Source organism: Doryrhamphus excisus, chromosome 18 (assembly GCF_030265055.1).
Source record: "Doryrhamphus excisus isolate RoL2022-K1 chromosome 18, RoL_Dexc_1.0, whole genome shotgun sequence".
Taxonomy (NCBI): domain Eukaryota; kingdom Metazoa; phylum Chordata; class Actinopteri; order Syngnathiformes; family Syngnathidae; genus Doryrhamphus; species Doryrhamphus excisus.
Genome location: NC_080483.1, coordinates 6,852,601 through 6,867,569, shown reverse-complemented (window position 1 = coordinate 6,867,569; position 14,969 = coordinate 6,852,601). Strand labels below are relative to the sequence as shown.

The 14,969-nt window shown below is 38.4% G+C and overlaps 2 protein-coding genes across 8 annotated transcripts in view; one reads left to right on the top strand and one right to left on the bottom strand.

The window, feature by feature from the left end:
- Positions 1-131: 131 nt before the first annotated feature.
- Positions 132-12,878, top strand: nuf2 (UF2 component of NDC80 kinetochore complex). The gene is made up of 13 exons (XM_058054780.1): positions 132-1,590; positions 1,969-2,043; positions 3,724-3,800; positions 4,588-4,649; positions 5,266-5,363; positions 6,514-6,587; positions 7,408-7,501; positions 7,574-7,636; positions 7,712-7,849; positions 7,931-8,071; positions 10,112-10,287; positions 10,985-11,120; positions 12,678-12,878. Exons 1-13 carry the CDS (start codon positions 1,468-1,470, stop codon positions 12,783-12,785), a joined length of 1,365 nt encoding a protein of 454 aa, XP_057910763.1. The 5' UTR covers positions 132-1,467; the 3' UTR covers positions 12,786-12,878.
- The window catches only part of cfap57 (cilia and flagella associated protein 57), a 20,143-nt gene continuing 15,210 nt past the window's right edge, over positions 10,037-14,969 (bottom strand). For all 7 annotated transcript variants that reach the window (XM_058054774.1, XM_058054772.1, XM_058054775.1 and 4 more), the window contains 4 exons: positions 14,844-14,960; positions 14,610-14,744; positions 13,333-13,482; positions 10,037-13,258 (listed from right to left, as the gene is read on the bottom strand). In XM_058054774.1, coding sequence (XP_057910757.1) covers positions 13,103-13,258; positions 13,333-13,482; positions 14,610-14,744; positions 14,844-14,960 — 558 coding nt within the window. In that variant the 3' untranslated portion in view covers positions 10,037-13,102. The remainder of the gene's footprint in view (positions 13,259-13,332; positions 13,483-14,609; positions 14,745-14,843; positions 14,961-14,969) is intronic.

Below are 14,969 nucleotides of genomic sequence, written 5' to 3'. Positions count from 1 at the left end.
GGGATGGAAATACATTTCCATCCAACTGTCCGCTTTCTGTGAGTAACTGCCGATACAATCCCCTTGTGCGTTTTCTCGCACCTCCATGCTGTTACTGTGACCCGGAAGTCCAACTCACGCCGCCATATTGTTCAGATCACAAAGCGTGGGGGCTACACAGGAGCGGTAATCGAGGAAATTCGGTAGTGACGTATATAAAATGTCATGTGCGCACATCACAACTACCGCAATTTCCCCTTTCTTCCAGTCGACCTAATTTTACTTTTAACTTGAATCAAAAACTAGTATGTCTGATCAAATTATGTTTGTTGTGTTCACCGGTAGATGTCGCTCGTGCCTCTTGGTGATTTATGAGTCTTGATACGGAGACCATTTTGATTACTTTCCGCTTGTATAGCATTAAATGAACAATTGGCGTGTTTTATATCGTCACTCGTCTGCATGTGGAGTTGTGAAAGGTCGGTTGTGTCGTATGCTTTTACAAATGGCAGCTGAATGGTGTAGTTCACGCTCCGCCTCACTAGATGGCGGTCGCGTTACTGTTGCTGGCACAACAGAACGGAAGTAGTTTGTCGAGGCGCGCTCGAGATTGCTTTTAAATTGCTGATCGCACTGCCACTTTTTTAACGAAGTATTGCAACAACGTATGTGCGCTTCATATTGTCTGTTCATTGTTTTCGTTGTTGTATAAGACGTTTGTCATGGGGTTGTATGGAATAGTTTACTGTCGTTTACTATTGGACCGACGGGAACCACGTGACTATGTCATATTAAGGAGAGAAATAAATATTATTTCGACTAATTAACTGACAGAATATACTCACAGCATGATATATCAAAATAAACCATAATGAAGTATTAGCGTCGCTAAGATGTACAAAATTGTACATGATTGGATTTTTCCCCAAATTCCAAACCCGTCTGAATGCATTGTAAGTGATATTATTTTTGGGAATAGAAAGAGGCAAAAAATGTATGAAGATTTTAAATGTAATCATTATTTGGGGTACATTTTCCATTCACAAATGTTGTTAACAAAACCAGCCTTAAAAACGTTTGTCCCCTTAAATTCATGGACAAAAAACAAGCAGTGGACTTACTTCACACAATTCATATTTTGAACCTAACTTTGCCTTATTAATTCATTTATGTGTATTATTAGTTTTTTTATGTATGAATAATTTCTGTGAGACCAAGTTTGTGTGTATGTATGTTGTGTTTGTTGCAATTAAAAACAACAAGCGGTATAGAAAATGAATGAATGAATGAACAACAACACTGCCTCTCGAACGATGGCGCTATTGCGCCTAAGTGCAAGTTGTCGAATAAGAAGAAAAGCAAACGAAGAAGAAAACTCACCAATAAGATGCTGAGCTTTGCAACGGTACTGGAAAGTAGATTTGGGCGCCAATAGTTTGTATTTGAGTTCTTGTATTCGTGTATTTGTGCTGAAAGTACGAGGATAAAATGTCGGAAAACACTTTTCCTGTTCACACGGCTGATGCCATAGTAAGCTTTTATCGATCAGAGGTGCTTACTGGGCAAGAGGCGAAACATTTCAGCAAGTCCGACTTGACTCCTTCTCCCAAGGTAACTTCTTTTTGCTTTTCTTTGTCCATACAGATGATCCCTCACATTTGTTATGTTGTGTTAGATAGCACATGGATTATCTATTGTATTTACATTTAAAGCTCAAAGGTTTCAAGTAAGAAACGTTACAGCGATGTGAGAGAAAACGAAGAGTCCAAATGAAGCCAATTTGCCTTAAAAGCAGGACGTAATTGGGACATCTTTAATAATAATTTTATGACGTAGTGCCTCTTATTAAACTGAGTATGAGAAAAGTGAAATAGTGTAAGGGTTAATTGAGTTTTGGCTTCATGGAAGGAAGCCAAACGACATTTTGTATGCTAAACTTATGTTGTACATTATATAATTTTAACACAATTCTAAATCGGTCTTTTCCAGCCAGAAGTGATTCAAATGCTCTACATGAGAGTGCTGCATCTGTTGTATCGTTTCAGACCTGAATGCCACTCCATGGTAAGTACTGACTACTGACACATGCTAATGTCACTGTTGCTAACATTGCAGTTACCAATGATACTGTTGCTGACATTGCAGTTACCAATGATACTGTTGCTGACATTGCAGTTACCAATTATACTGTTGCTAACATTGCAGTTACCAATGATACTGTTGCTAACATTGCAGTTACCAATGATACTGTTGCTAACATTGCAGTTACCAATGATACTGTTGCTGACATTGCAGTTACCAATGATACTGTTGCTGACATTGCAGTTATCAATGATACTGTTGCTAACATTGCAGTTACCAATGATACTGTTGCTGACATTGCAGTTACCAATTATACTGTTGCTAACATTGCAGTTACCAATGTCACTGTTGCTAACATTGCCGTTACCAATGTTACTGTTGCTGTCATGCTGTTAAAATGGAGTGTACAAAACTTCCTGCAGGTTGAACATGTAAGGTGACATTAAGAGCTCAGGAATACAGTAGTTATGGGGGGAAATTGCAACAATGGAGAAATAAAATAAAAATAAATTCATTGTACTTTTCGTGAAATGAATGTTAAAGTCTCGTCTCGTTCTCGAACCCAATCTCATGCATAATCTTTTCTCGTGACTTAGGTGTCTAATGGGGTACAACGTCTGCATAGTATCTTAATAAACTAGTAAAGTACACAACTAGTATTTAACTTACCTCTATGTGTGTATTTGCCAGCTTTTTATATGCTGCTTGTTCGCTCTGTCTGGAAAAAAACAAACTTGAAGCAAAATTGCTCTCTTAAATGTGGCCAGGGTGGCGTTTTGTTCCAGTTCATCTTATACAGAATTCAATCATCGTTTGTCAGCAAAGGCCTGCCTGTCAATTCCAAAAAGTACTTTGTTACTAAGAGCAAGTTGAGAGATCCTTGAGTCTCGTTGGTGAAAGTTTATTTCTTAGTTCAGTTCACGTGATTGCAACCATTAAACAGAGACAATTATTTAGAAAGAACAGCCGACATGAAGGTAACGCAACAAAAAGCTAAGCCAATGACACCACTAATCACTTAGTAACGCAATAATAAACAAGTAAATGAGAAAAATCACATTTCCGCATGGTGTTAATGGAGCGATCGGTACAGTCAAACATGTAACTTTTCCACACAATCTACACAACACAGCGACTTCAAATACAATGGCTGGCAATTATGAAAGATGTGTACATCTTACTGCAGAATGAGTTTATCCGTCAGCCGCCCTGGTGTTTCACGCTGGCATTTTATTGTTGCAGCATTGTTGATACAACGGTGCAGCGGATACACGTCATGGTGTTGAACGTTATGGTTATAAATGACATATTTTTGTAGGTTTCTTATGTTTCAGTGCAGAATTCTACGTAGTGCAACTTACCTATCATTGTGTTTTCTGAATGCCTTATATTTTTAATGAACTAGCCGTCTTTATACTTAATTTACATAAGTTTGTTTCAAACCATGAAACAGCAGATTTAATCATTATAATATTGATATAGATATGATATTGATATATGAAGCTGTGAAAATGGAAGCACAACGTGGCAACGGCCAACTAATCTATATGCCCCTGAAGGAGACTCGAGGAGAATGAACTGCTCATATTACCTCACCCAGCGTCTGAATTGGCGTATCCATACGTAAATTTACTCTGAATACATATCATTATTGTACCACAGGTTCCACTCGTGGAAAACATCCAGTTCCCAATGTACCATGAGGTGACAACTGCTATCATGAGCATCTACATACGCATGTGAGTATTGTATGGGATTACATGGCTACATTACAAGTGTTTGTTGTATATTTTAAACATCAGTTTACCAGGAGATCCTTGCTACTTGTTGATGTCCAAGTAGAAGCTGTAGTAAATATACATTTGATCAATTTTATTTAAAAGGGAACTTGCACTTTAATATTGGAATTTTGCCCATCATTCACAATCCTTATGTGAAACATGAACACATATTTATTTCCCTTTTCTGTGCATCCAACGCCAAGAGTGTTCCATTTACATAACTGACTTTATTAATCAAGCTACAGCGATATTATTATTGGAGCAGCTAGATGTAGTTATTTACAAATGTTTATGTGACTAATCATGATTAAATATTTGAATCGATTGACAGCCCTAATACCTAGTAAAACACAACAATTTTGTCTATTATCGGTATGTTTGTTAATTAAAAATTCAAAGGACAGCTGGACAGTTATTATTATTATTGTTAAATATTGTCATAACAATGGTTATTTGGTCTAAAAAAGTTTGACAGTAATGGGGACACTTGTGGGACAATAAACATTTCAAAACACACCTGCATTGTTTTTGTGATACGGTTTGTCCCATGATATTTTTTCACTGTACTTTTTTCCTTAAAATTAATGTTAAAATCTCATCTCTTCTCGTCATGGACCCCATCTTGTGCATCGTGTCGTCTCATGAGTTGGGCGTCTCATGACACCCCTATTCTATACTATGAAAGACCTGCATGCACAATAATATTGAATCAATACCTCTTTTTGATGATGTATTGTTCTTTTAGGCAACAGTTTCTGCCGATGTGTTTCGTGTATGACTTTTCACTGAATGACCTTCTCGCACCAAGTAAGTATATCTCACAATATACATCTCCATAATGTGTATATATATTCATGCACTGAATGAATATGGATATGACAATCTGTAGAGTATATTTATAGCATACTACATCTATATCCACCCATATTATGTTTGTTAATATAGTACCAAATGTTCATTACACCTTTATTTATCATAATCAGTACAGTATAGCATCTGTATGATCTGTATATTGTATACAGGGATGTATATATTGTATATTATATGTTAATCACACCTTTTTATGACTATTGTATGTCCTTCGGAATTCATTTAGGTAGAAATTCTGGCTTACATTAAAACTCAATTACATAGACCGTCAAAACCTTCCAATGCAATAGGATGAGGAAGTGTGTCCAAACTTTTGACAGATAGTGTGCATCACAGTCTAGGTAGGAGTAGAACGTGTTTGTAACTGGTGTAGCACCTGTATATTTCTAACATATGGTAATTCTACACGTGCTGTTTATTGCACTTGTAGTTACATGCCAAATGACATTTGCTTACCACGTGTAAGGACAATACAGTGTACATTTGTGTGTTTTACTGAAAGCAGTTGATCTCTGAAGCGTAACCAGGTCGTGTTTTTGTTCATCCTTTTCAGAGAAACAGAAACAGCTTACTATTTTAAGTGCCATCATGAACTTTCTGCAGTTCAGAAAGATGAGACTGAATATGACGCAGGAGAAGCACGACAAGTTTGTATGTGTCATTTATTTACCAAGTCTTTGTTTGTGAGTGTGTTTGACTCTATTTTCAACTACCAAAAATCTGCACAAGGATTTCAAACTTATGCAAAATAAGCAAGTAGGATTTCCACCAACCAGGTGTATAAATGAGGTCCATTTATAAAAGTAGGTGTGATAAATACAAAAAGTGGCACACACACACACACACACATTCACACAATTTGTGCTTCACCTTCTGTCCAAATGTGTGTATGCAACTCCACCTCACATCACACTCTGTCCACAGCTTCAATTCTCCAGTAAATGGTCAATACAAAGTGGCTCATGAATGCGGCGTCCATATTCATGGACCTTTTGATTACATTTCAGTCAGTTCTCCTGGTTCATGGCAGCTGGCCGAAGACAAAGAAGCGGAACTTGACTGAGGTGGAAATCTAAAGGTCTGTAAAAACATAATGTTTGGAGGACACGGCAGTGCCACTCTGAACAAGAGAAAGCTGAACAAGTGGTTGCAAGCGGCGTCTGCTGTCTCCTAAAGTCCACAACCATTTTCCTGGTTTTGGTGGTGTTGAGGTGCAGGTGGTTTGCATCGCACCAGCTGACTAAGTGTTTTCTGTACTCATCCTCTTGTCCATTCCTGATACATCCCACGATGGCCGTGTCGCCTGCATATTTCTGTACATGTACGTGTTAAATGTTCATTCATTTTTGACCTAATACATATTCTTAGGACAGTGGAATTAAGACGTCTCGTCTTTTGACCTGTCTACAGTGTCTATGTGCAGTCCAACCCCAATTGTTACTACCAATAGCAGTGTTTTGATAAGACCAGTAGTTTATCAATGCATCCTACCAATATCAATTGTCAAATGAAACAATTTACATACTAGTTCTACAATGAGTAGAACTGTACTTGACCTAACAAGCATACAAAATGACATAGTTTTCTAGCTGTGACCTCATACTTAGATATTAATTTACTACATACAAAACACTACAGTATATTGTTGAGAATCATTTAAATGTTTCTAAATATTTCATGCTGACAATACCAGATGTGTTTGCTTCATTACGATAACTAAAAAATAAAGTGGGGTCAGTATCACAGGAATATGCACTACTTAGGATATAGAACTAACTTTTTTTTCTGTGTTTATTGACAGAGGGCAGATGTGGACAGGATGCAAGCATATGCAAAAGAAAACCAAGAAGCAGAAACAAAAATAGAGATGCTGACGTAAGCCTTGATGAAACATGGTTATGTACACACTATGAATGCCATCATACCAACACTGGACTGGCACGCGCCAAACAGGCACACGTTCTGTTTTGTAGTCACCTGAGTAAGAGTAAGAAACTACAACTTGACAATAAGTGGAAGATTTACAGTCGGTTACTTGGAATCGGAATCTTGTCTAAAGTAAACCTGCTCTCTCGACGGCTGTGTTCATATGTGTAATTCAGTGCTCTGGTCCAGACCCAAAAAGTACAAATAAATACTAGATACACTTTGGTACAGTTTCATATTGGTATGATGGTGTTTTACCATCATATCAAAACATGTGCATAAAGTAAGGACCTGATGGAGCAGCATTTGTGACATGCTAGTGATGGAACCACATCATTTGACTCCTATTTTTTAGGACTGCAAAAAAAAGTGACATTGATGTTCTCTTCTGATTTCAGATCTACATTTGCAATTTATGTGACTTACAATCATTAGATCAGCTTCTCTCCTCGATTGCCATTGTTCACGAGTGACAGACAAGCTAAATGCACAGTACAGGTTTAAAATGTTATGGCTTAATGAAAAAACATTATCATTGCACTAAGACAAATATGTATGTTTGTAAACATGGGCTTTTTCTAACAGTGGTACATGTTTTCTGCAGGGGAAAAAAATTACGGAGAAAAATTTAAACTTTCAGTGGTGGTTGGGATGATTGCGTTCACACTTGAATTTGTCTGCACTGAAACTCACATCATGTTTGGTTAATCGAAGACTACACTGTCACCGACGTCAGCCTTGTAATCGCTTGATTTGTGCACTTGATCAGGACCATCCCTCCTGAGCAGAAGGCTGAGGCCGACGAGCTGGCAGCTGCCTTCTCGGAGCTGCAAGCCACCACAATGCATGAATACCAGGAAGTGGTAGGTGATGAAGAAACGGTTGCATGCAGAAATACACTTCTTGTACTGACGGACTTGACCATTGTCTTTCAGAATACAAAGAAGGATAGCATCACAGAGTGGAAAAGCATCAATGCAGAAAAAACCTATAAACTGGTATGACACCAAACTATCACGACAAAGCTTGTGCCAAACTCGACTAGTGTACTTTAGCGTTGTGTGTGTGTGTAGGCCCAGATGAAGACGGATGTTTGCAACCTGAAGGATGACATAGCCAAGTGTAAGTCTCAAATTGTCGAATCACCAGAGGAGCTGAAGAGCCAAATGGAGATCATGAGGACAAACGTCAAGAACATTAAGAGCTCCATCGTGAGTGCTAAATTGTTTGACGAGACGGCGAATGAGAGAGACGTGCATTTGCAAGTCTTACAAATATGAACGTTTTATCAGGAACAAACCGATGAGTGTGTCGTGGAGCTGCAAAACATGGTGCAGAGAGTGGGCTACACCGATGTGGAGATCCAGCAAATGCATAATCTGCTGCAGGACCTGGAAAGCAGCATGAACAACAGCAAGCAGTGGCAGGAGGAGGTATGGACACATAAGCATGAACATATGTAACCATTCCAGAATGTGGTGATGATATGATCAACAATTAGCTTTTCTGTTAAACACTATAAAACCACTGCAGTGGTGCTCAAGATATGCTAAGGTGGTTTTCAACATCTTATTATTATTAGTTTAATATCTTGGTCCAACATATTTCAACTGTATACATTTCCAATTCCTTCATATATTGTACAGTAATCCCTCATTTATGTATGGTGGTTAATTGCTCCCAGCTGTGAAACATGAAGTAACCCCCCCCCCCCCCCCCCAGTCATTTTTACGCTCCCATTACCCAATATAGTAGTCATAATAAGGGTAAATAGGCCATTTAAGACATAAATACTTGTGCTTATGTGCTATAAATGTTGTCCCGAGGGGAGTCCCCGGGCGGACAGGAAGTGACATCAAGGGTCACAATTGAGTTTAAGTTTAGTGTGAGTTTGAAGTAGCTCGTGTTTTTATTAGGGATTACTCTACCTGTGGTGAGAATATTTCAACCTCAAATAAAAGCCTGTTGTTCTGTCCATCAAGTCTGATGCAAACATGACAGTAACATTACTGACACCTGCTGACCTGTGTAGAATACTACATTGTATTTAAATGCTTATTCTGAACGCCTTAATTGTATTTTACTTCAGTTAGCCATTTTATTTTAGAAAATGCTTTACTGAAGCATCAAATACTTTCCACTTCTCTGACCTATAAATGTAGTTACAATGTTGTATTCTCGTGTTAAACAATGCCAAAGTATGAGATGAGGTTTGCACATTTGGAAGTGAAGCCTGAAAGGATGACTCAAAAAACGCTCTATTTCAAAAGGTGTGGTAAAACTGTTCCTTTTGTGATGTCACAGAGAAGACCTCAGTTTAGCAATGCCTCAAAAGGGAAAGCCACATTTGTTTACAATTCCTAAAGACGCCACCACAATTAGTAGCTCTTTCCATGGTTTTTACTTAATACCAATGCTGTAGAAAATGCTTGCTAAACTTGCTAAAGCTACTTACCATTGAGAGACCTCTTGAAGTAACCTCTTTTCTTGAGAAACTTCAGACTGTCCTGTCTTTACTTCCGGATCGGATTCAGGGTCCAATACGTATGGTTGAATGTCAAAGCTTTTTAAAAAGATAAATTGCTTATTCTCAGCTTCTATACCATTTATCAACTCCTATGTGGTTAGCGGCACAAACCGAAAGTGTTTCTATGCAATTGGCCAGTGGGCGAAATCGCCATTTGTCAACTCTTATACCGTTCATCAACTCCTACACAGTTCCACAAACTGGAACTCTTTCTATGCACTGGCAGTGTGACAGACCATAACAGACACAATGCCTTAAAACAGACCGTTTTCACAGGAACCACGAAATCCAAAGAAATACAGCTGAATAGGTGTAGATTCTGGAAGGACTATAAATCTTTCTGTGCTGGTCATTGTGTGTCTATAGGGGTCCACAACTCAATACAAAAATAAGCATAATAAGTCCTCTTTAAAATTAGTTTCAATATACATATTTTTGACTAATAACAGGCTGTATTCAACTATGAGACAGCACAATCTATGAATTAAAACTGAGGGAAACTGCAATTTTGAATAGCCAAGTGGTGAGGGATTACTGTACTCGCAATGATTCAACCCCCATTGTAAATTATACTGTAACACAAAGTTATACTCATGCTAAAAACCAAGAAAAGGCTACAGAAAGGATCAAAATACTGTACACTATAATGTTACCAAGTGGATGAGCTCACTTGCCTTCATATGTGAACTTAGTGGCATCCCATAAGCTTTCATATGACATTTGCCCATTCTTTATTCTTTCTGGGAAGGCTCATCACAAGCTTTAGGTGTTTATGACCATTCCTGACCATTCTTCCTGAAATGCTATAAGGTCAGGTCAAAAGTTCTTTTGGCAATACAGTATAGAGTATCTAATATTACAAATGCTATTTTGTGCTGTAAAGTTGATTATTCCAAATGAAGCATACTCTCTTGACTGACATGTGAGTGCTAACACACGTGTCCAGATATCCAGCCTGATGCAGCTTGAGGAGAAAAGGCAGAAGGAGAGGAAGAACCTGTGCAACGAGGAAGCACAGCTGGGGCGATCTTTAAGGATGAAGCTGGACAAGGAGTCCAAGCAGAGCATTCGTAGGCAGAAGAAGAGGGAGATCAAGGAGCAACATGTTGAAGATGTGTTGGGGTATGTACAGTATGCAACACTCATTTTTTAATCTCTTTCCGTCTTCACTCATTTGTAATAACAAATTTCCAACAAATCAATAACCAATTAATAACTTGTGCACCCAATTCCAGAACTGTCTACATATTTTTCCTACTTTTCGAATTGTTTACATTGCTGCTCTCAGCCACGCTTTTTATTGCACCTCTTAAACAAAACTCCTCCAGCTGACCTTGAAGGCTGGGATTGGTTGACTGGTCATACGTTACTTCCTGTCTGTACACAACGTCTTTAGAGGATCGACAGGATTTGGATCAACTGACTACATTGTAGTGTATACAATAAGGACTGTTGTTTTATTGGAAACATACATTTTTAGAAAGCCCATAGTATTCCATTTTGTTTCATTGTTCCCCGGGGGTCCTTGAATGCACCATAGTTGTGTGCTGAGACAGTGAAAGTCGAACTTTCTCGAACTCACCCTCATCAAACAATGATGTAATCATCTTGTCTACTCAATTTTGTGCGATTTTTGTACTTCACTGATTTGTTCAGTATAGTCAGACAAACTAAAAACCACTGAAGATGCCACATTGTATCATCATTCCACCCTTAAATGAATATGACATTCATGTCCACCATGAGTATTAGCCACCCTCTGAGCAAGTGAAATGTCGGTTACTCTGGTCTTATATCTCTTGCATCATTCCAAACACAGACAGTGTAACCAAATCCATCACAAACGGGAGAAGATGGCAGACAAAATCCAAGAGATCTCCAGAGAGACACAGCAGCTGAAAGTGAAGATCCACAGCCTGAGGGAAGTATGCAGTAAAGACACCCAGAAAGCTCAGGTATGCTAATACGTATTTCATTTCATCCCATGCTGCTTCTGTACCTTTTGCTTCTTGCACAAATATGACTTTTATTGTAATGGAGAGACAGGAACCATGGAATGGTTATACTAGTACATTGAGTGTGTTTGATCCCCTACCTACCAAGTAGCTAGCATGGAGTGCTTACTGTACGTCTCCATGCAACACACAAATCTATCTACTCTATCATCGGCAAGACCAAAGAGCTTGCAAAGGATGAATTTTTTAAAACTGCGTCTTTGAATAGAAAAAAAAAAGAAATCATTAAACTCCACCTTTTGCTATTGAGAAAAAAATGTAGCATAAAAAATGATGTTCATATCTTTGTAAGGAGGGAAACCCAATCAGAGTGGTCAGATACAGTCCAGTACTGTTTTGTACAGTGTGGCAAACAAAGTAGTACAATAGGCCGTGGAACTAAGCACCCTATGCCTTGCTGAATCACTGCCCGGACATTTTAAAAAAATAATAAATTTGCTAAATAACCCACCATGGGGCCAAATTGCTGCGAGTGCCAAGAATGGCTAAAGCAGGTGAGAAACACTATTGAAGAAAGAATCCACAGCCAAGTAGGAAGATGTCGTCCCTTCTAAGCGCCTTCAGTACAGATAATGTTAAATGTTCATTTATTTATTCCATTCTTTTCTACTTGTAAAACATGCATTTATTTCTACAATTATTCTTACTAAAGTGTACTTTCTGTTCATATTTTGGAATTGATTAATTGGATTTACATTATTTCTTAGAGGGAAATTGCAATTTGGAATTAATAACAAAAACCGAGGTGTCACTGAGGCTGTTTTTGTGTTGTTGCCCAAGCGTATCCTATTACATTTACACTTATTCAGTTCATAAATAGCACTGACTCTCTACACTCAGTTTCACATCAGATAGGGTTTGCCTGTGTAGACTGTATTTAGAGGTGAAAACAACAAACCAAACAATTGTGAATTGAGAAGGTGTAAAATCAGAACCATTGCACATGAAAACATCAGCAGGTGATTAAAGAAAGCCCAATACAACTATTAGTGACATCAGCAACAACCAACAGGACAGGAGTGAAGGTATAACTATCTACTCTTCATGGAAGAGTACTACAATTCAAAAAATACCACAAGATGCAAACCACTCATTAGCAAGAAGAACAGTTCTGGCCAAGCTGGAATTTTCACCCATAGACAACGATCTGGTTTTCATGTTGTTTTCACCTCTAAATGTAGTCAACAGCGGCAAAACCTATCCTCCCGAACTTATAACTAAGTGTAAAAGTTCAGTGCCATTTAAGTACGGTAATTTAATGTAATTGGACACACCTGTCAGTCACATGTTCCAATACTTGTGTTCACGTGAGAAATGGGTGTGCTCAAACCAAAAGGTGCTATGTTCCAGTGTGTACAAATACCTGGAAATAAAACCTGAAATGTTGCTCTCTGCGCTCTAATTCTAACCTTCAGTTAAAAGCAAAGGAATGTCGTCCCAATACTTGTGGACGACGTCGTACGTGTTTTGATGTTGATGATTGCTGTGTGTTTGCAGGCGATGTATGACACCCTCTGTGCTGCAATGGAAAAACTACACGGGAGAATCGAGAAGCACTGTGTTGATCTTAAACAAGATCTCACCAAGATGTCCAGCAGCTTCTGATTTCTTTTTTTTTTTTTTTTTTTTACTTACTGTTAGTTCATTCTTGTGCTCTTACTTTAGTCTTCATTCCAAAATAAAGTGTATGTTAGCATGTATTTTGACTGTGTATTTGCTCTCTGAAAAGCAGTGCAGGTGTGCTGTATGTTTTCATGTGCTGGATTTAGAAGGCAACAAAACAAGTAATGTCAAGGTACTTTGAAGCACACCATCAGCATGCAAAACAACTAAACTCCATCTGGCAAACAGATGATACTATTAGTACTATTAGTACTATATACTATAGAATGTACTATTTTGGTGGAGAATCTGAAAGCCGCTTAGTTCAAGTCCTGATTTCCATGGTTCTGAGTGGTTGAGGAAGTGATGGACCTTTTGAAAAGGCCCACCTGACCTTTGTAGTCTTTGAGTTGACTTCTTAGCTGACGAAGTTCATTCCTCTGTTCATTGATCTCACCAATCAGCATCACGTTTTCCTGCACACGCAACAAAACGTCAGCATCCTCCTTGTCAAACAGTAGAGCAATATCTGAATATGCGTAGGCTTTACCTTCATGATTTTCATGTAGTTTTTGTCCTGGTCATCAGCAGCAGCAGCAGACTTGGACCGTCTGGATTTGAAACTTACTGGAGTCTTTTCGTTGTTGTCCTGCTGGCATCTTAATGGCCTCCAAACATCAGCAGAGTGATTTTTATCCACCTGCAAAACACAAAACACCATGGCTTCACGTGTGTTTCTTCATGTTCACTGCATGGAAGTGAAACATTACACATTTCATGTTCTTGCTTTACTCATTCAATTGTATTCCTATTTATTAACCATTTATTCTAAATGTTTTATTCCCTTAATAATACACAAGGTAGAATAGTGGCATTTTTTAACGTGTACTTGCTTCTTGATTATTTTAACATCACCTTTTCATAAAGGAATTGGGGGAAAAATGTCAAGCAAAATATTGTGTCAAATAAAAAGTATGGTATGATTGATCATGATCATCATAAACATGTGGAAGGGCTAGCATTAAACCTAAGCTGTTATTCCAAGTCCTTTTCAGACATGTTGAATTGTGCAGATCAACAAATAAACATACCATACGATCTGTTTGTCTTGTACCAATCCAAGGTTGGCTTCACTCTATCACTGTTTTTTAAAAATATATGAATAAATCATGCTGTTTGCTGGTTGAATATGGCCTATTATTAGTCAAAAATATGCATATTTAAGAACATTTTACATTATTTTTTGCAAATGAAGCATTTTCAAGCATAAGAAAGCTAAATGAAGTCAAATAAATCAGAAGACATGCAAATATATGATGGGTATTCTACACTGGTCACTAGATATCACAATGTTACTGTAATGCAGTACTTCACAACTATTCTGTTATAAGCAGTTTCATGGGGATGGCTAAGGTGAGACCATTCCTCACATAGGGGTGGAAGTACGTTGATATGTCTTTGCATGTCTCTGCCAATAGTTATGCCCTCCTCCGCCTCATTCTGTAAGACTGAACTTGAAAGTAAAGCCAATGCAAGTAAATGTAGTACAGAACATAGAGTCACATTGAATATGCAGTACAGCAAATCCATCCATACAGGATGAGGCATCCATGAGACGCTTCTACTCTGAGTTTCTCCTGGTGCTTCTCACCTTATCTCTAAAGGAGAGCTCTGCCACCTTATGGGGAAAACTCATATCAGCATTATTTGCATAATTGTATTTATTTGGAGAATTCCCTGCCGACTGTTCATTTCTTACAAAGAAAGACACATTGGCCGGGTATTGGACGTCAACTTTCTGAATGAATAACACAAATCCTGGCCTACCTCATCAGCGTGCTGTACATAACGAGTATAAATCATCTGTACGCTCTTCTTCAGTTTCCTTGGCTCCTGGATGAAGCTCACACATTCGTGCAAGTCTGCCTTCAGACGATGGAGTTTGGTGTCCAGGCATCTGGCCTGTACAAACACAGGTCCCGACGAGCGTTATTGAAATACGCAAAGAAAGGAATGCTGCTTCCTGGTATGAACATATGGATATTTCTGGTATTTGCTGACTCGTTGCATCTCCTTGTGGATGTCTTTATCTTTGTTCCTCAGCTTGAGCTTCAGGTCGGAGATGGTGACCTTCAACTGGGTGTTGTCCTTGTCCAGCTTCACCATTTCTTCCTCCAGCTGTGCATG

Bases quoted from the DNA above. Each gene is read 5' to 3' on its own strand.
- nuf2 (XM_058054780.1), top strand. From the start codon at position 1,468: ATGTCGGAAAACACTTTTCCTGTTCACACGGCTGATGCCATAGTAAGC. The intron at 3,801-4,587 runs GTGAGTATTGTA...TTGTTCTTTTAG, and splicing joins ATGAGCATCTACATACGCAT to GCAACAGTTTCTGCCGATGT. The intron at 11,121-12,677 runs GTATGCTAATAC...GTGTGTTTGCAG, and splicing joins AAGACACCCAGAAAGCTCAG to GCGATGTATGACACCCTCTG.